The 20992-nt window shown below is 42.8% G+C and overlaps 1 protein-coding gene across 6 annotated transcripts in view; it reads left to right on the top strand.

Moving 5' to 3' along the window:
* The window catches only part of KIAA2012 (KIAA2012 ortholog), a 102848-nt gene that overhangs the window by 79735 nt on the left and 2121 nt on the right, over nucleotides 1–20992 (top strand). For all 6 annotated transcript variants that reach the window (XM_073880027.1, XM_073880021.1, XM_073880016.1 and 3 more), the window contains 7 exons: nucleotides 9021–9111; nucleotides 11003–11159; nucleotides 13088–13202; nucleotides 14698–15032; nucleotides 17147–17346; nucleotides 17973–18145; nucleotides 18972–19191. In XM_073880027.1, coding sequence (XP_073736128.1) covers nucleotides 9021–9111; nucleotides 11003–11159; nucleotides 13088–13202; nucleotides 14698–15032; nucleotides 17147–17346; nucleotides 17973–18145; nucleotides 18972–19191 — 1291 coding nt within the window. The remainder of the gene's footprint in view (nucleotides 1–9020; nucleotides 9112–11002; nucleotides 11160–13087; nucleotides 13203–14697; nucleotides 15033–17146; nucleotides 17347–17972; nucleotides 18146–18971; nucleotides 19192–20992) is intronic.

Here is a 20992-nt window from a genome sequence, read left to right as displayed (position 1 = left end):
GTGCCCAGGAGTTGAGACAGTGCCACTGCCCCAGATTCTACAGCCTGGAAAGTGGTACTCCCTGCAGAGGGCTGCCACTTGATGTCAGTCGGGGCTCCTTTCTCCCTGATTTGTTCCCTGTGAGGCCTACACAGTCTCCGTACCCTGCCAGGCTCTGCGGGCTAGAGCCCCAGTACTGGGTTCAGAATAATCTGCAAGTTCTTAGCAGCCTGGATGTCCTACACCCTCTGTTACTGCTTTATTTTTTGCTTCTGGAAAGTATTTCAAAGTCCTCCTTCATGGGGGGAAGTGGTCCGTCCTTAAGAATGTTTCTGGCTCATTCCATTTAACCCAGAATGGAAACCCCAGGGAAGTCCCCAGAATCCCAGAACACAGCTGTTGCCCCTTGATCCTGAAAATTCTCTTCACCTTCCAGGAAGTAAAGCTTCTATCTGACTTGAGACCCAAATTCATCAAAACCAAAAAGCAGTTGAAACTAGAGACAAGGACAACATAAGAAAGGAAATTTTCAGACCAATCTCACTTATGATCAAAGACGCAAAATTCCTAAATAAAATATTAGCCAATCAATCCTTAAGCTTATATTTAAATATATAATATTTTATGATATATGGTGTGTGTGTGTGTGTGTATATGTATGTGTGAGTGTACTGAATTCATGACTGAATTCGGTTTATCCCAGGAATTCAGATAGTCTCATAGGGGAATGTCTGTTTATGTAATTCACATCAAGAGGTTAAAGGAGAAAAACCTTAGGGTCATCTCAATAGATACAAAAAGAAAAATAAATTTATGACATTCGCCCATTCATGATTTAAAATTATCAAAGTGGGAACAGAGGAAGACTTACTGATTTTAATAGAGAGTGTCTACCAAAAACCTACAGTAAACATCACACTTTAATGGTAAAACTTTAAAAGCCTTCTCTTGAGACAAGGAACTGGGATAAGCACGCCCTCTGCCATTGCTTCTATTTCAACATTGTGGTAGCACCGTAGGGAACCAAAGGGAAGGAAAAGGGCAGAAAGGAGGAAGTGACACTGCCATTATTCCCAGACAATAGTAGTACTTATATGGAAAATCTGAGGGCCTCTACAGACAAGTTATTAAAAGACAAACAAAATGCAGCAAGATTACTAAATAGAGATCACATAAAAATCGATTGTGGAGAAACAATAGTATGTCAAAACACAAAGCACAATTTATAATGCAATTTTAAGATCATTGTTATTATGGAAAACCCCAAACATACACAAAGATAAACAGAACAGCACAAGAATCCCACATCCCCAACTCCTCCCTTCTGCATTATTTTTTTTTAAAGATTTTATTTATTCACTTGAGAGAGCGAGAATGAGAGAGAGAGCACACAGAGGGGGGAGGGTCAGAGGGAGAAGCAGACTCCCTGCTGAGCAGGGAGCCCGATGCGGGACTCGATCCCGGGACTCCATGATCACGACCTGAGCCGAAGGCAGTCGCTTAACCAACTGAGCCACCCAGGTGCCCCCTTCTGTATTATTTTGAAACAAATTTTCCAGGCTCATATCATTTTACCTATACACATGAGTATATATATATATATCTCTAGAAAACAAGAAAACACACTTTTTTTTAAAGATTTTATTTATTTATTTATTTGACAGAGAGAGAGAGCACAAGTAGGCAGAGCGGTAGACAGAGGGAGAGGGAGAAGCAGGAAGCCCAATGTGGGACTCGATCCCAGGACCCTGAGATGACCTGAGCCAAAGGCAGACGCTTAACTGACTGAGCCACCCAGGCGCCCCAAGAAAAGACACTTTTGACATAATTGTAATACCACTATTGCACCTAAAAATTAGAACTATTCTTTAATATAATTGAATATTCCATTTTTTCAATGCTGTAATTGTCTCATAATTTATTTTAATTGTTTTAGAGTTTGTTTGTTTGCAGTTGGTTGTTGGGGCCTTCACGTCTCCTTTAATTTATAGGCTCCCCTCCATTTCTTTTTTTTTTACCCTCTGTTAGTTTATTTTTAGGAAATTGAGTCACTTGTCCTATGGAGTTTCCTACAATCTAGATTTTGCTGTTGCTTCCTCATGGGGTAGTTTTATGTGTTTCTCTGGTCTTCTGTATTCCCCATAATAAAAATTAGTACTAGGATCTAGAGACCTGGACAGATTCAGGTTTGGTTTTTCCTTTTAGCAAGACTGTTTCCTGGAAGGCATTGTATTCTTCCATCAGGACACATAATGTTCACTTGTTCTCTTTGCGAGGCCTGCAGCTACAGATCTGTTCATTCACAGAGGCTGCAAAATAGTGTTACTGAAATTCTCTTGTTCTTTCTCCACTCATTACTTGGAAAACTCCTACCAAAGGAAACAAAAGAACTTTCCTCTTCTACTGGCTATCCACTGGTACAGTTTATATAGGAAGGCAGGATAAATGTAACTTTTAAATATAACATATATATGTATAGATTGATGTATATATATCCTACAAATAAATGTAAAAAAGATATGTGAGACTTTCTTGAAGAAATTATAAAATTTTGTTAAATTAAATGAAAATAGACCAAAATAAATATAATGTTCTATATAATGCTGTATATAATGTTCACAAATAGGAAAGTGACAATTTTCCCTAATTTACAAATTCAGTGCAACTACAGTTTTTTTAAATTCCCAGTTGGGTTTTTGGTACAACATGATAAGTTGATCCCAAAATTCATAAAGGGGCTTAAAATAATAAAATTTTGAAGAAAAACAAAGAGGCCAAATACTAAAATATCAAAAATATTAAATATCAAAAATCACTTTAAGGCCATATGATATTGGCTTAGGGACAGACAGAAGAGAATAGAGAATCCAGAAATAAATGCACCCATGTATGGAAACAATATATGGCAAAAGTATAAAGAATGATCTATTTTTCAGTATATAATTTTGAGATAACTGGTTATCTAATTTTTAAATCTTTACCTCACAAAATATTGGGTGTAGTTTTTTGAAAAAGCAAAAAAAAAAAACTTTTTTAAGATTTTATTTTTAAGTAATCTCTATACCCAGCGTGGTGCTCAAACTCACACCCCAAGATCAAGAGTCTCATGCTCTTCTGACTGAGCCAACCCCCCTGAAAAAGCAAAAGTTTTGAACTTTTTTGGAAGAAAATATAGAAGAATATCTTTATGAATTTGAGAAAGGAAAAAATTTCCTACCCATGATTCAAAACATAAACCATAAAGAAAATTACTGACAACTCTGGGTATATTAAAATTTAAAGTTTTTGACAAGACAGCAAAAACAAAGTTAAAAGGCAAATCACAGGGGTGCCTGGCTGGCTCAGTCGGTGGAGTGTGCAACTCTTGATCTCGGGATTGTGAGTTTGAGCCCCATGTTGGGTGTAGAGATTACCAAAATAAATAAACAAATAAAATCTTTAAAAAAAGACAAATCATAGACTAGAAGACAATATCTGTAGTGTATAAAACCAACAAAGTATTAATATCAAAATGCAGCAAGAACTGCTACAAATAGATAAGGAAAAGACAATCAACCCAAGTAAAAAATGGCTGAAAGATACAAACAGGCAATTAACAGAAGAGGAAGCCTAAGTAAATGGCCATGTAAAAAAAATCAACTTTGCTGCTAATCAGGAAAATTCAAACTAAAAAAAAAGATATCATTTCATATATATATCAGATTAGCCAAAATTTGAAAGTCCACAAACACCCATTGTTGATGAGGATATGGAGTTTTAGAAATTCAGAGCAATTTGGAAATATCCGGTAAATTGAAGATGCATATACCTTGCAACTCAACATATTCCCATGTATACCTTAGAGAAACTCTTCCATGTATGAAAAGTGACTTACTCAAGAAGGTTCATTGCAGCATTGTTTGTAATCACAAAAAAATTGGAAATAATCAAAACAGCCATCAGCAGCAAAACGGATAAATAACTTATGGTATGTTTATACAATGGAATAGTGTCAGTAGCTTATAATAAATGAAGGGAAACTATGTGTATTATCATGAATTAATCACAAAAACATTTTTTTAAAGGTTTTATTTATTTGAGAGAGAGAGAGAGAATGAGAGAGAGAAAGCACGAGAGGGAAGAGGGTCAGAGGGAGAAGCAGACTCCCTGCTCAGCAGGGAGCCCGATGTGGGACTCGATCCCGGGACTCCAGGATCATGACCTGAGCCGAAGGCAGTCACTTAACCAACTGAGCCACCCAGGTGCCCACAAAAACAAAATGTTAAGCAAAATAAATAAGTTGCAAAAGTTATATAAATGATACTATTGATATAAGGATTTAGTGTGTAAAATAGTATTATACATTGTGTATAAGTGCATTTATACATGGCAAAGATATAAACATATGCCTGAGGACACTGTAGAAGAAAAACTTTTCCTTGGCCCTCCTAGGGTCCCTGGCTGGACCTAAAAATTAAACTGACACAGAGAAATTTAAGAGAAAACACACAGATATATATAACATAAATTTTTATGTGACACAGGAGCCTTCATAAGAAAGTGAGGATCCAGGGCACCTGGGTGGCTCAGTTGGTTAAGCATCTGCCTTCAGCTCAGATCATGATCCCAGAGTCCTGGATGGAGCCCCATATGGGGCTTCCTGCTCAGCAAGGGAGCCTGCTTCTCCCTCTCCCTCTACCCCTGCTCATGTGCTCTCTCTCTCTCGCTAACTCTGTCTCTCAAATAAATAAAATCTTTAAAAAAAAAAAAAAAAAGTAAGGACCCAAAGAAATGGTTAAGTATGAGTGTTTGTTTTAAATATTTTTTATTTTTAAATAATCTCTACACCCAACATGGGGCTCAAACTCACAACCCTGAGATCAAGAGTTGCACACTCCACCGACTGAGCCACCCAGGCACCCCCAAACCTGAGTATTTTTATACTAGATTTGATGAAGAGTGGAAAGTTGTGGGCAAATATGATAGGACTTAAAGGGAATGAGTTAAGGGTGATAAATTGGGAGAAACTTAATAAGTCCTGTTTGTTTGGATTCCTCTTGAAGTTTCTCTGTCTTCAGAGACAAGGATGCGTCTTTCCCCTGGGGGGGTGGGCAGCACCTCTCAAATGAGGGCCTTTTTTTTTAAAAGATTTTATTTATTTGAGAGAGAGGGCACAAGGGGGGAGGGGCAAAGGGAGAGAGAGAAGCAGACTTGCTGCTGAGCAGAGAGCCCAATATGGGGCTCAATCCCAGGACCCTGAGATCATGACCTGAGCGTAAGGCAGACGCTTAACCAACTGAGCCACCCAGGCGCCCCAATGAGGGTCTTATTACCTGCTTCAGAGGAGAAGGGTGCGGTGGTCAGAGAATCCTTCCTTCGTGTGCTATTCCTCAAATTCCTTCAGGTTGAAATATTTAATATGCAAAGGTGCTGTATTTTGGGGTAGTGCGTCCAATTGACAAACACCAAATTTAAGAGAGTGGTTACCACTGGAGAGAGAATAAGAGAAATGCGATTGTATGTGATACAATGAAGTCTTAGACTGTATCTGAAATGTTTTATTTCTTTAGAAAAAAATGTGAATCAGATATGGCAAAATGTTAAGATTTCACAAAGCTGGGTGGTAAATATTTTACAGATTTTTTAAAAGCAGTTAAAAGTTATACACTATTAAAGTACTGCCTTAGTTTATTCCAATACTTCCTAAATATCAGGTTATTATACCAGAGTGGGGTGGGGAGCTCTTTTCTACCATCCACCTCCCAGAACTGGCAGAGCTTCGATTCTAATCAATATGGTGAAATTACACCAAGGTAGGACCTCAGGTTTTGGTCAATACAAATGCGCCCTCTGCTGGTACTGTAGTGTCCTGTCCCAAAGTTCAAAAGAGCTATGAGGAGTCGTGAATGTCTTCAGTGAGACAGCTTTTACTGAGCCAGCCATGTTAGGGAATGAACCCCCCCTCAGAGTTCCCCTTATCATGAAGCCATTTAAATCAGCTCCAGCTCCCTGTTAATATTACATATGATCCAAAACAAAATAAATTCCAAGGTACCACCCCAATCAACCTCCCCAGTTTCCCCAGCCACCCTGTACATTAACAATTTTGCCCCCACTGCTAGATCGGGAGGTTGATGTGTGAGACAGTAGATGCCACCCTTAAAGTTTGGGAATGACAGAAAAAAAAGCTCAAGTAACAAAGATGCTCTGGGCTGGGAAGGAGTGGGGGTGTCACAGACAACTTGATTGCTGAAAAATGGATTAACTGTAGTATTAAGGAAATGATGTTGGTAGGATGACAGGTGAATTTTTTCTTTTCCAATCTTTCTTTAAAGTCATAATACAGGGGCGCCTGGGTGACTCAGTCGTTAAGCGTCTGCCTTCGGCTCAGGTCGTGATCCCGGGGTCCTGGGATCGAGCCCCGCATCGGGCTCCCTGCTCCGCGGGAAGCCTGTTTCTCCCTCTGTCACTCCCCCTGCTTGTGTTCCCTCTCTCACCGTGTCTCTCTCTGTCAAATAAAAAAAAAGTCATAATACCTATAAATGAACAAAATTGAGGAAAAATAAATTCACAGAAGAATCTACTGCTCAAAGAGAGAAATAGGTACTGAATATTAGAGCCTTCCTTTTAAAAAGTTTTATTTTTTGGTTTTGTTTTATTTTGTGTTAATATCCATCTTCCTCAATAAAATTTAAGCTCCCCGAAACTAGGTGTTTCTGTCCTGCTCCCCACCGTATTCCCAGCACCTAGCACAATTCCCACGCTAATAAGCATGTGATAATGAAGGAAGTAAATGACATTTTCTCAGTGTAAATCAGTACAAATTTTCTGGGGAACAATTTAGCAGTAAACACTGTGCCTTAAATACTATATATCCCTTAATAATCATAGATGTGAACAAAGAGTAGGTCTTTTAATAATCAAAAACATTCCTTTCAAGGATATGTTATGCAAAGTTCTTATTAATTATAAAAAATTTGAAACAATCTGAATTTTAAAAGTTACATGTTTGGTTGAGTCAGTTACGGTACATCTGTACAATGAAGTGCCATGCTGTTATTAAAATCATTTTTAGGAATATTTAGGGAAATTCTAATAACAAAAGTAAATTACAATTATGTTATTTTTTAATTCAGTTAAAATGAGTATATATTATATATGCATGGAAGTACATACACCAAAATATTTGCATTAATTGTATGTAAATAGAGTGATCATGAGTGAGGTTTTTTTGGTTCTTGTTATTTATTTTTACCAAGTGCCAACACTGTTTGAGGTACTTTATTTGTATTAATATTTTTTCTTGGGGCACCTGGGTGGCTCAGTTGTTGGGCGTCTGCCTTCGGCTCGGGTCATGGGATCGAGCCCCGCCTCGGGCTCCCTGCTCCGCAGGGAGTCTGCTTCTCCCTCTCCCTCTCCCCCTGCTTGTGTTCCCTCTCTGGCTGTCTCTCTCTCTGTCAAATAAATAAGTAAAATCTTTAAAAATATTTTTTTTTCTTTATTGAGGGATAATTGGCATATGATAAATTACACTTATTTAAATTTTACAATTAGGGAAGTTTTTTAAAGTGTTAAATAATACTATTTATTTTTCGGGGCGCCTGGGTGGCTCAGTTGGTTAAGCGACTGCCTACGGCTCAGGTCATGATCCTGGAGTCCCGGGATCGAGTCCCACATCGGGCTCCCTGCTCGGCGGGGAGTCTGCTTCTCCCTCTGACCCTCTTCCCTCTTGTGCTCTCTCTCATTCTCTCTCTCAAATAAATAAAATCTTTAAAAAAAAATACTATTTATTTTTCCTATAAAGATTTTAATGCAGTCAATTTCACTTTTTCTACTTTTTCTTAGTTGTTTTTTTTTTAATATTTGAGACAGAGAGAGAGAGAGTGTGTGCACAAGCAGGGGGAGGGGCAGAAGAAAAAGAGAAGCAGGCTCCCCACTGAGCAAGGAGCCTGATGCAGGACTACAGCCGAGGACCTTGGTCTCATGACCTGAGCCGAAGGCAGACAGTTAACCGACTGAGCCACCCAGGCGCCCCTGTTTGGTTTTTTTCTAATCAGTTTCATTTCCAATGTTATAGCCACACTGGGGTTTTAAGAAGAAATCTAAATACACATAGACCTCCTAATTTAACATATTATTTTCTTTTTCTATTTTCTCTTCCAGCCCTTATTCATTTACATATGTATTTTATAGAGTTCTAACACACTATCCTATAGTTTACATTTTTACTTCTTTATATATTTTCCATATTGCTTATTATCTTTTTTTTTTAAAGATTTTATTTATTTGACAGACAGCGAGGGAGGGAACACAAGCAGGGGGAGCAGGAGAGGGAGAAGCAGGCTTCCCGCGGAGCAGGGAGCCCGATGTGGGGCTCGATCCCGGGACCCTGGGATCATGACCTAAGCCAAAGGCAGACGCTTAATGACTGAGCCACCCAGGTGCCCCTGCTTATTATCTTTTTAACCATAATTTTAAATATAAAATTAATGCATCATGAATTGTTTCCCCAATCTCCTATTGTTGAGCTGTTTCTAATTTTTTTTTAATTGTTTTATTTATTTATTCATGAAAGTCAGAGAGAGAGAGAGAGAGGCAGAGGCAGAGGGAGAAGCAGGCTCCCCGCCTAGCAGGGAGCCTGATACGGGACTCGATCCCAGGACCCTGGGATCATGACCTGAGCCGAAGGCAGACGCTTAACCATCTGAGCCACCCAGGCGCCCAGAGCTGTTTCTAATTTTTACTTTGGACAAAAAGCTTGTTCTTTTGAATTACTTCCTCATGACCCAGAAGTGAGGTTCCTGATCAAAGACTGGAACATTTTTCTGGTTCTTGGTACACACTGGCGTGGCCCTTTCCCAAAGAGTCTACTAATTTTAACGTCACTTGCTATGCACCAGCGCTGATTTGTGCAGCATCTGAGAATTTTCTAGGTATAAGATACTTCATTGTGCTAATTTGCATGTTGTTGACTACTAGCCAAGTAGATGTTTCTCCGTGTCTGGGATTGTTGTCTATCATCTGTTGTCCTTTGCTGTTAAGGATGCTCTTTGTCTTCACAGACCAGGAGCTGAAGAGTATGACCCCTGACCCTCTTGGTGCATCCCTGGCTGACCACATCCAGCCCCCTGTGTCAGATACTGTCCAAAAGATGTAAGTGTTCAAGGTTGTAATGACATGGACGGCTCCACTTCTATTTCATATTTGTCTGTTTGTTTTAAAGTCATCTCTCCACCCAACCTGGGGCTTGAACTCATGACCCCGGGATCAAGAATTACATTCTCTACTGGCTGAGCCAGCCAAGCGCCCCTCATTTTTCTTTGTTTTTAATTAATTGAATTTCTGTTTTTTCTAAGCATGAAGATTCTCAGGCCAACCTCATACTCTAACAGCTGGAATTGTTGTCTAAGAAACGGATTCTTGGGGAGGATTATATTGTGATATGTTTCCTCCTTCAACCATATTCTTTGGCTGGGTGGGTGAAGAAGGAAGCTTGACAGTGTGCAAACCACTTTCTCCATTTGTCTATATAGCTGAGATCTACAGACATGCCTAGAAAGGTGAAGTCTGTCATCTCAACCTTGGTTTCTCCTCTCAGCATTCACTCAGCTCTGGGTAAAATAAATAATACTTAATAATACTAACACAAATTGCTAACATGTAGTAAGTGCTTCCTATGTGCTCACTATGTGCTTACTCCAAGCTCATTGACCAAGGCTCGGCCAGTAGCCCCAGTAACTTGACCTAAGCCCCATATGGCAGTGGCAGCTAGAACTATAGCCTCTTGTGACCTCCCATGAGCATCAGTGACTTGAGAACCTGCCCTCACCTGCCTCCTGGTCTAAGGATTCCCTCCTGGGTCAAAAAGGTTTTATGTTCCCTAGGAACAAAGGGAGAGAGGCACTATCTGGTATGGAGGCAGCTCTCTGAAAAATTCCATTTTTTAGCCTTTATACCTCAGCTTTTTCCGCAATGGATTTAAATGACTTACAACAACCCCATCACCAAGAAAATGGTGAGATAACCAAAAAGAAAAAAAATTTTAAGCCAGCAGGGAAAAAAAAAAAAAAAAAGAACACCAACACTACACAAAAGTCATTATAGTCTTTGTGACCAAAAATCAGAATTTCAGATTTGATAGAGATTCCTGAATGTGAAAGCAAAACAAACAAACAAACAAACAAAAGCAACACAATCAGGTTTGTGGCTCTCATTTGCAGCATACCTGTTCCTCGGGGGAAATAAATGTGTTCTTAGCATTAAATTCTAAAGGATAAATCTTCTGTAGGTTTTTATAGAGTGACATTGAAAGATTTAAAGACTCATATATTTACAGGAAATTCCATTTACCTCATTCAACAAATATTTCTCACGTTTCTATAGTAAGGCCCTGTACTAGCACAACAACAGTGAATATAATACTGATTTAGCTAGAAAATAAAATGCCCAGAACCAGGCCTGGCACACAGAAGCTGTTGCTGCAGCTGTTACTGAAACCCACATGGCTGTTTCTTAGGGACCCTTTTACCCGGAGAACTTAAGTCCGTTATCCTTAGGGCAGATAATCAGTGACAGCAATTCTACAAGGGATCACACAAACACAGCTCTTGACCTTCTGGTGGCTAGATTTGATCAACAATAGAATTCAAAGGGCATAAAAGAATGGATGGATAGTCGCATGTTCCTAAAACAGTCTTTCTTAAAGGTCATTTATTTTTCAGCTGAGTCTTTGATAGAAGAATTTCAGTTAGATAACCTTATGTCATTCAACTAAAGGCATAAATATGCAACCCCAGAGAGGCAGACTATTTCTTTCGGCTCTCTAAATTGAGGATTTAGCCGGAGAGAACCCCAAAAGGGAAGACTCAACTTTCTATGCTCCCTTCTTCAGGAATGTGTTGAGAAAAAGAGGGTTGACCGAGTGTGTAAAATGCCCATCATAGCACCACAGAAACGAGGGCTCAATGTTTGTTCACTTTTCCTCTTCCCTGTCTGTAAGAGGTTTTGATAATGTTTGGTCCCATTGTCTTGCTCTTTCTTAAAGGGGCAGAGATTATGATGTACGCCATCTGCACAGGAGACGCCCAGGACACAAGTCCCCAGAGAGGTTGGGCCCTGTAGATGCATCTTTTTTTCCAAGAGGAACAGTAAGGAGGGCTGAACCAAGACTGTTCAACCAGCAGGCTCTAGCCAACATCAGTGTAAGTATAAACATCTAGGAGCTTGGTCCAAAAGCTTGCTCCCATCAGGCTACCATGTACAGTTGTGCAGATTGCTTACTCTATATACAAGGGGAACTGCAAAGGGGCAAGTGAGAGCTGAAATCCAGTCTGTGGTTCACTCACCATGCCCCACACCCCCGCAATGCACTGCATCCTTCTGAAGGATGGGGTGCCCATTTCTAGTTCCTGCAAAGGTACTAAAAGGAAACTTCAGTTGTCCTACACACCACTTCTGATGCCAGATGTGTGGAGTCTTCTCCCACATCAATTAATCTCCAGCTCAAAGGACACCAACTGGGTGTCCTGTAGTTCAATTCTGACCCTGCCTGGAATTAGCACAGAGCCCACAGGTTAAGGGCTTAGTCCCACAAGACTGCCCCTACTTCAGACACCAGTCACAAGTCCCAAGTTGTCACCTAAGGAGGGCTCCCACAACCCTTTCTTCAGCTTTGATAATTTGCTAGAATGGCTCACAAACCTCAGAAAGTTATTTACTCACTATAATTGATTTATTACAAAGGATGTTTTCAAAGATCTTATTGTTTTTTGGTTTTTGTGTTTTTTTAAAATTTTATTTATTTGAGAGAGTGAGAGAGAGCACAAGCAGGGGGAGGGGCAGAGAGGGAGAAGAAGGCTCCCTGCTGAGCAGGGAGCCCGATACGGGACTCAATCCCAGGAACCTGAGACCATGACCCAAGCTGAAGGCAGATGCTTAACCAACTGAGTCACCCAGGCGCCCCAAAGATTTTATTGTTAAGTAATCTGTATACCCAATGTGGGCTTCGAACTTACAACCCCAAGATTAAGAGTTGCACACTCCACCGACTGAGCCAGCCAGGCGCCCCTTACAAAGGATATTTTAAAGGATACAAATGAACAGCCAGATGAAGAGATACCTAGGGCAAGGTCCAGGAGGGTCCCAAATGCTGGCGCTTCTCTCTCCATGGAGTTGAGGGTGTGTACCCTCCTGGCCTGTAGATGTGTTCACCAACCCAGAAGCAATCCAAACTCTTTTGGTTCAGGTTTTTATGTAGGCTTCATCACGTAGGAATTGATTGATAAAAGCATTGATTAAAGCACTGGCAAATGATTGTTAAACTCAACTTCTAGACTTTTCTCCCTCCTCTGATATTGCGGGTGTTGGGCTGAAAGTTCCAACCCTCTAATAACGTGGTTGGCTCCCCTGGTAACCAGTACCCCCTCCTTCGGTGCTTTCCAAAATCACCTTACTAACACACTCTCAGGTGTAGTTGAAGGCGGTTGTGTTAATGAAAAGCAAAAGCCACTCTTTTCACATTTGTTCTCCAGAAATTACAATGGTTTTAGGAGTTCTGTGCCAGAGACCAGGGATGAAGACCAAATATATATTTCTTATTATGTCAAAATATCACAGGCACTGAGAGGGTAGCCATGGCCCCACTCTGCCATCCTCTCTTAGGAGGAATCTCCACTGTTGTCCCAGCCCATGGGGAAAGGTGAAGACTGACACGGTTGTGGTCATCTGCTTGAGAAACTTCTGGAAAGTTAGCAAATGATGCAACAGTGAATAAAGCTGGCTTTGATTTAAACTAAACATTAATTGTAGCAATAGCATTCTATCAAAGTTGAAAGTTGCTTCACTTTGATCCAACTCTGTAGATCATGATTTAGCATCAAAAAAGGGCACAATCACGGTGTATTTTTTCCTCTTTCCTCCTGTGGCATTAGACCTAGCAGTTTTAAAGGAAAGGCTGAACGTGAGGATCTCTGCACCAGCTCCATTCTAAGACTCCCTCTTCTGCTTCATGTGGAACCCACACAAATTCCAATCTAAGCCATTCTGTTTTGTTCAACATAATCTTCCTTTGATGTTTTTTTTTCTTCTTTGCTACACATCGTGGTCCTTTTCCTTAATTTTTCACCTTTAGGAAATGGAGTTGATTGGCAAAGTCAAGAGAAAGAAAAGAACCAAGACAGACAAGTCCAAGGCGCCCAAGGAGAGGAGAGAAGGAAAGGTCCAGAGGGAAGCAGAGGCCGCTGTAGGTAAGGGAGTGTGCCCTTGACAAACAACCCAGGAAAAGACACCTAATGGGGGCTGGGAGGTGTCACAGAGAATTAGCATGAATCCAATGGGACTCAATCCAATTGAGTCTTTTTAACTATCTCTGGCTAAGATGCTGTTGCAGCCTTACTTCATGTCAGTATCGTAGGAGAGAGAGGAGAGACAAAACCAGGGTTGCCTAGAGACCTGTGATCAAGAGAGGAAATAATAATGATAATAGCACCTATTTACTGAATACCCACTGTATTAAGAGCCCCGCATAAATGACATCATGAAATCCCCAAAACATCTCCATTAAAATAAGCATTATTATTATATTGTATAGTGGTTGAGGCCTGAGAGAGATAGGGTGACCTGCATAAGATCAAACAGATTGAACAGGAAATGGTGGACCCAGAGTCTGACCCTACCATTTGATTCCAAGCACATGTTCTTACTATGGCCTCTATGAACTAGTAGCTATCATAATTTGAGAATTGGGCAGTGAAAGCATTTGGGAAGGGGAAGGATGAAACAAGCTGTGACTGATCACCCCAGCTGCCACTTTTCTTCTTGGTTCCCTATATTGCACCTTCCAAGGAATTTAGAATCCCATGCTTCTGAAGACTTTCTTTAGCTTAAAACTTAACACCCATTCTTTCCTGGCCACATGATTTAGAAGACCCTCCAGACAAATCAAAGGCTGTCAGAAAGGATGACATTGGATCGTCTCCTGGGCCCAATCTATTCTTGAGATTTGCTTTTTTAAAATCTTGCTGACCTTACATTGTTGTAGCCCATGACTTGGGTTGCATTGGCAGGACTGGGGAAAGGAAATACTTGTGGTCCCCAGAGGTGAATTGAGGAAGAGTTCCTAGAGTATGGAAGGCTTAAACTTTGCCAGGTTACAAAGCTGTAACCTCAAGCCAGACTCTTGAGGCTTGACTTTCCATTTGTGTATGTAGTTTTCCCCTCTGGAGAGTCTTGCTTCTACCATAGGTCAGGGAGAAACAGAACTTTTTTTAGTAGCAAGACTATTGAATTACAGGGGCGCCTGGGTGGCTCAGTCGTTAAGCGTCTGCCTTCGGCTCAGGTCACGATCCCGGGGTCCCGGGATCGAGCCCCACATCGGGCTCCCTGCTCCGCGAGAAGCCTGCTTCTCCCTCTCCCACTCCCCCTGCTTGTGTTCCTTCGCTCGCTGTGTCTCTGTCAAATAAATAAAATCTTTAAAAAAAAAAAAAAAAGACTATTGAATTACAGTTGATCCAAATAGGATAAGGCAGTTTATCAAAGGGCGGTCTGTGGACTACCCTTCTCAAAACACTTGGGAGTGGTCATTAAAATGCAGATTCCTAAAGAATCAGACTCTAGGAGTGGAGCTCAGGAATCTACGCCCCAGGTGATTCCATTGCACACTGAAGTTTAAAAGCTACTGAAAAGGATGCAGAGATCACATTTATTTAGCTACAACTCTTGTCCCCGATTGTTCTTCTCCAGGAAAGTCAAAGGAATCAAAGGCTGAAAAGAAATCAGAGTTAATTCCCAAAGAAAGAAAACCAAGAGCCAAAAGGAAAAGGACACAGAAGGAAGGGCGTCTGGAAGTAGCAGAGAGGAGTGGGCCTGATGTCATTAACTCTAAGGAAACAGAAGACTCTTCAGAGAGAGGTTTCTCTCCTGCAGATGCTGTCGTAGAGGACCCTTGGCTTTCCCACGAATATGATGCTCAGGAGAGCCAAGTGTCCATAGATGGAAGATCATCACCCACCCAGACTCTACCCGTCGCTGGAAACATGGAATCTAAAGAAGAAATAAGTTATGAAGACCCTTCCAAAGTAAGGTCCAGTATTCTCACCTTGGCCAGAGAGATTTCTGTTCTCACTGGTACAACTGCAGAGGTGGGGAAAACTGCCCTGAATCATATTGCAGTTACTGAAACTGCTACTGGAACATGTTTTTATTTGTTCTATTTGACCCTGTAAGAAGCCAGAGCTGATCAAAGACGGAGTGGCAAAAGCCCCTCTGAAATGATGCATTCTGTGAGGGTCCCAAAATGCCACAGCATATATTTATCCCATAAGGAGCAGGAAGTTGGCACGGGCCTCACAGTTACAGGGAAAGATGGATTTTGGCCATCAGAGCCAAGCACATATCGTTGTGTTTTTTGAGAGAGAGCATGAGCAGAGAGAGGGAGAAGCAGACTCCCTGCTGAGCAGAGCCTGACATGGGGCTCGATCCCAGGACCCTGAGATCATGAACTGAGCCAAAGACAGCCACTTAATGGACTGAGCCACCCAGGCGACGCGCCCCCCCCCCCCCCCCCCCCCACATATCCTCGACTCGGTCAGGAGTTCATGTTTTGTTTGCCTCCCAAAGGCTATGGAAATTCCTCCTTTCCTAATCTGCTTTTCTGTGGCACATAGCTGGGCCATAGGCAGCTTATAGACACATATCTATCTTTACAAGGTGCTGCGGCATATAAAAGTAATTTTGTTCCAAGAGCCTTAATTCTTATGTCAAGTATTTAAGAGAAAAACTGAGTGAGCGTAAGGAAGATTACCCTTGAATATCCCTGCAGTGAATTTTTAAAAATACCATACAGATACATCTCTCAATAAGACCAGCACAACCAACTTTTCCTCTGCTGTTGGAATAAATCACAATTTTTTCCCACCGGGATGAATGAAGGTGCTGAACTGCATTTAGAGGTTTTGTTGTAGGGGAGAAAAAAAAGAGTATCTTTAAACACTACAATTATACCCACAGCTAAACTGCTATGGTTAAAGCCACATAAATTACATGGGCATATGGTACAATTCTGCTGAATCTCATCTAATCTTTATAGCCACACTTGTGAGCCAGATGTGATTATCCCCATTTCACAGACCTAGAAAGTGAGGCGTGGAGATAAGTGTCCCAGTTGCCAGAAGTTACAAAACCATCAAGCGGTAGAGCCAAGACTTAGATCCAGGTCCTTTGACTCTAAAATTAAGGCTCTTGTCAGTTTTAAATTATTTTGTTTTTCTTTATTTTATTGCCCATGGTCTACCAAAAAGGATTTCAGAAAGATAGTTCCCAGTCCTCCCAGCTGCCTAGACTATGGAATGCTGCTCTGTACGGCAGATGTGGGCAGAACTTTCCTGAGCCTGGTAGAGAATCAGAATTTCTTAGATGTATTGTCAACCCATAGTACTGTGCTGCGCTGCACAGGCGAAAAAGCCAGGAAATTCCACCCCAAGTTGGACACACGGAGCTCCCATGGAAGAGTTGCATTCAAAGCTTCCCTCGTGGGCATATTTCTGACAGTGGCGGGGGTGTTAGGGAGAAAAAGAAAGCTAAGACATCCTTCACAGAAGCTGAGAGAACCTTTCGTTGACAAAGTGGGTTTGCATGGGATTAAATGTGAGTCTAACACATTGACATCTAAGACCACCCCTGGTAAGTAGCCTTTATCTGGAACCTGTGGTTCCCAGCCCTGGCTTCACTAGGATCACCTGAGAAGCTTTTTTAAAACCACACAGGCCTTGCACCTAGGTATTCTCATTTCATTGGCCTGGGTGGGGCCTTGGCCTCAAGTAATTTTTTTTAAAAGCTCCTTACCAGGTTGTGAAGTGCAGCCAGGGCTAAAAACTCCAGACCTACGACGACGGGCAGACATATTTTGGCACTTTCAGTATTTCAATTAATCCCGGTAACAGCCCCAAGGGGAAGACAATATCAGGGACATTCAGTTGTGACCTCCAAATCCTGAAGCAAGTAAGAGACTTGGACCCAGGCCAGTCAGACCCCAGAGCCCAAGGCCGAGGCTGCAGTCAGTGTGGAAACCACTCCATGACGTAGTCTCTGTGAGGGGCGACACCCTCGGACACAGAGGGCTGTGGAGGAGGCCTCACCCCCGAGACCCCTGAGACGGGCTCCCCCTTGCACTAAAAACGCTCTGGTTCGGTAGGCCCTCCTCACCGAGAGGGAGCGACAGGGAGCTTCCCGGGACAGGCTGCGAGCCAAGAGGGCCGAGAGGCGACACTCAGAGGTGGAGAGGAGAAGCGGGCAGGAAGCGCAATGGCGGCTCCCCCAGGAGCAACTGCAGAGGCCGGAGGAGATGAAGGAGGACCTGGAGCTGGAGCTGCGCACCCGCGCCGAGGAGAAGCGGTAGGTAGGGCGGCCCGAGCCTGTGACCACGCTGGGACGCAGCAGGAAAAGGCCGGGGTCGACCTCCACTAGCGACAGAGCTGGTTCTGAGGCTCATGCCCACATCTCGTTTGTCCTCTGTCCAAAGATAAGGGGAAGTGTCCTGACCGTGACGGTTACTTACTCCAGTTAGATGTTCCTGGGATCTTCTTGGAAGGGCTTTGTGACGCGGCCCCACAAGCGCTTGTTGAGCCCCAATGCCTGTCTGCATTGTTCTAGATTCTTTCATAGGCCTTGACTCATTTCATCTCATCTTTACGACAACCCTGTGAGACCCTCCAGAGTTTTAAATTCATCTTCTAAGAATGGAAAATGAAGCTCTGGGAACCCACACACCTGCCCCAGAGCACAGAGCCGTGTGGTGAAACATGAGGCTTCTAGCTCCAGGGCAGCTGCGCTAGTGCTTCTGCTCTTTGCTCAGGCTTCCCTTGGACACCCAGTGCCCTCTGAATGGGATGCCCCTGTGGCCTGTAGCTGCAGAGCCCCCAGGGGAGATGGGGGGGGTGAACACTGCCTGGTGGCCAGTCTCACAAGGATGTCCCAGGGTTTGCTGCCATTTCCCTGGCCATCCTGTGGCTTTTTCCCAGCCTGAGGAAAGAGAGACTTGAAGAAGAACGGCAGCGGCAGGAGGAAGAGGCGAGGATGCAGCAGCTTCAGTTTCAAGTGGCCCAGGAGAGAGTCCGGCGGCAACGGGAGGCGTTCCGGAGGAAACTTCGAGAACTGCAGACAACAAAGCAGCAGGAGGAAGCCGAGAGGGCTGGTGAGGAGCGCTTCTGGAGCAATCTGCATCTCCTATCTGGGGCAGAAGTATTTTTATCCCACTGTGGGTGTTCATTTGAATCTCCCCAGAGTTATTCCTATCCTAAGCCTTAGTGTGTGAAGCACTCTAAGTGTATAAGCTCTTTTTTTTTCCCGAAGTGATTAGTATGTGTGACCACAGTGAGTTGAGATAGAAGATCAAAATAAGACAGACTCACTTGTGGAAATGACTCTTGGGCCCTACTCCCAATCCAGTCACCTCCTGAACTGGGATCCTGCCCCTCCCGTTGCCCTTTTAGCCTTGCTCAGGAGCCGCCTACATTGGCGACAGAGCCCTGCTCCTTGCTCCTTTCCCTAGCAGACGGAAACAAACATCTGGATAGCTTCGGGCCAGCCTTTCAGGGGCTGACCTGTAGAATCTCAATAGCCTTACTTGAGAGGCTCAGCAGATGTCGGCAGATGACATTCTCTAGGCTGGTTAGTTCCTCTGAGTGAACACACGATTTCTCCAGACCCCAATCTGACACATCTCCTCAACTACCTGCCTACCACCCATGAGCACCCCAGGCTCTGGAAAATTCTCCAGCAAGGTTTTGTACTCATTGCACAGTGCAGTGCACACAGTAGGTGCTTGATAAAGGACTCTTAAATTTGTAAATTGACCCCAACATGATCCCCACTGAGGAGCTGGCAGCCTGCTGGCAGGTAGGTAAGCTACACCAATATCTTGGGGGGCATCCCTGGGAATCAGACTTGGGAGTTAGATCCGAGAACTCTCTCCAGTACTGAGACCTCTGCTGAGCCTACCCTCCTTTTGTCTTCTGCAGAGGATGAGAAGCAGAGGCAGAAGGAATTGGAAATGCAGTTAGCAGAGGAGGAAAAACGCCTGCTGGAAATGGCTGAAGAAGAACGGCTGGAGCCCCAGCGGAGGAAACAGGAAGCCGGAGAGAAGGCTCAGCTGGAAGCAGAGGCAAGGAGGCGAAGGGGAGAGGAGGCTGCAAGGCTGGATCTGGAGGGAGCCCGGACACGAGCTCAGGAAGAAGCCAGGTAAGGGATAATCGGGAACAGTTGCCACAGGGGGTTTGTTTCCCTGGTGCTAATACCAAACTTGCACCGCCTCTGGACAAGAGCAGTTCTCCCACCTTCCATAAGCATGATCTGGAAGAACTAAAAAACAGATTCTTTTGCAGTCAGTGTCACAGAATTTCTTCATGGCTAATAGAACTTGTATTGAAGCTGGAAGGGAGTTTAGATTTCATCTCTCCCAGCACTCTGGTTTACAGATGAGAAAATGGAGTCCTAAAGAAGGGGAAGGAACTTGATCAAGGCCGAAGAGTGAGTTGGGGGCTGTGCCAGGACCACATCTAAGACCCCCTGATTCAGAACCACTGCCCTTCTCAGTATTTTTTGGTTACCTCTTATATGCCAAACACTCTTATGGACACTGGGAATTCAGAAGTAAGCAAAACAGATGTCCCTTCTCCCTTGGCATTTACATTCTAGGGCTGGGGGTAGGGAGACATATTTTTTTTAGCTGGCAATAGATGCTAGACAGAAAAGGTTTTAAACATGTGATAGGATTGCAGGAGGCTTGGTTTAGATTGGTCGGCCAGGGCAAAACTTCTCAGAGAAAGTGTTCTATAAGGAGAAGCCTGAATGACAGAGTTAGCCGCATAAACATCTGGGAGAAAAATATTCCAGCAGGTAAACAGTGAATGCAAAGGTTCAAAGGAAGGAATGAAACTGGCACATTGGGAGAATAAAAGAAAGTCAGTATGGCTGGAACTAAGTGAACAAGGCACGAAGAATACTTCCAAGATGAGGTCAGAGAAGTAAGCGAAGACCAGACCTCATGAGAGCCTTGTTTGGAGAAATAGTGCAGAACTAATTATCAGGGGCCAGTGGCATTTTCCCCCGCTGTGTTCTTTTACAGTAGTAATGATCATTTCATCTCTCTGATAATAGAATTTCTTGAGCAATGTGATTTCCACTAACTCTTTAAAAGCTAGGTCCTCTATAGTTGCTTTCTCGTGAATTTCCACTCCTTAGTGAAAGCAACAAATAGACATCCCTCTTTAGAACCATCAAAACTGAAGGGTATAGAAGCATGACACAGAAAACCATGTGAGTCCCATCTTGACTGTAAACAGTTTACCCCCCCCGAAATGTATTTTCTACAACTTAAGCTGAATCTAAGCTAGTAAGTACTCTTTAGGGGACCAGAAAGAGAAGGCAGCCAGAACAATTCTATTTCAAGGTTTTCCACCGAACCTAGAGTTGTTCCACTCCTGGACTTAACTGTTGGGTTTCCCCCGCCATCCCCCAGCTGTTACGTGAATTAAAAAACAGATCATTAGAGAAGTCTTGATTCAAATTCAAAATTATGTATTCCATATATCAAGAGCAGCAGGACTGGTTTCGTAAGTATTGAGACCAAAAGCAAGCTAAACAATTCCGTAAAGCTAGTCCAAGTAGCTGAGAGCAGAAAACCAAGTAACTAAGGCGGTGTGTGAGAGGTAGAGCCTCACTCCACCAAGGGTTAGAACGTAATGCCAGCTGGCTTTGTTTCATCTTCACTTGTGTGACATTGGTGCAGGTATTTTAACTTCTTTCTCTGGCCTGTTTCCTCATCTCTAAAACAAGGGAGTCCCTTCCAGCAATACAAGTTTAAGAAATGCTAGCTTTTGCTTTTCCAGTAGAAGGCTCATGAAACTCCAAAACTCATGTGTAAAGTTACTAAACAAATAGGGTATGATCTTCCACTAAAATGCAAGATCAGTAGCCCCAAGTCTAACTGATGTTTGCTCAAATCCAAAGTTCTTCTACTAGCTTAGAAGGGCAATTTTTA

Source organism: Callorhinus ursinus, unplaced genomic scaffold (assembly GCF_003265705.2).
Source record: "Callorhinus ursinus isolate GAN/ISIS: 27379988/994484 unplaced genomic scaffold, GSC_fseal_2.0 scaffold2, whole genome shotgun sequence".
In the NCBI taxonomy this organism is placed as follows: Eukaryota; Metazoa; Chordata; class Mammalia; order Carnivora; family Otariidae; genus Callorhinus; species Callorhinus ursinus.
Note: the sequence above shows the minus strand (reverse complement) of the source record. Positions and strands in the feature narration are given on the sequence as shown.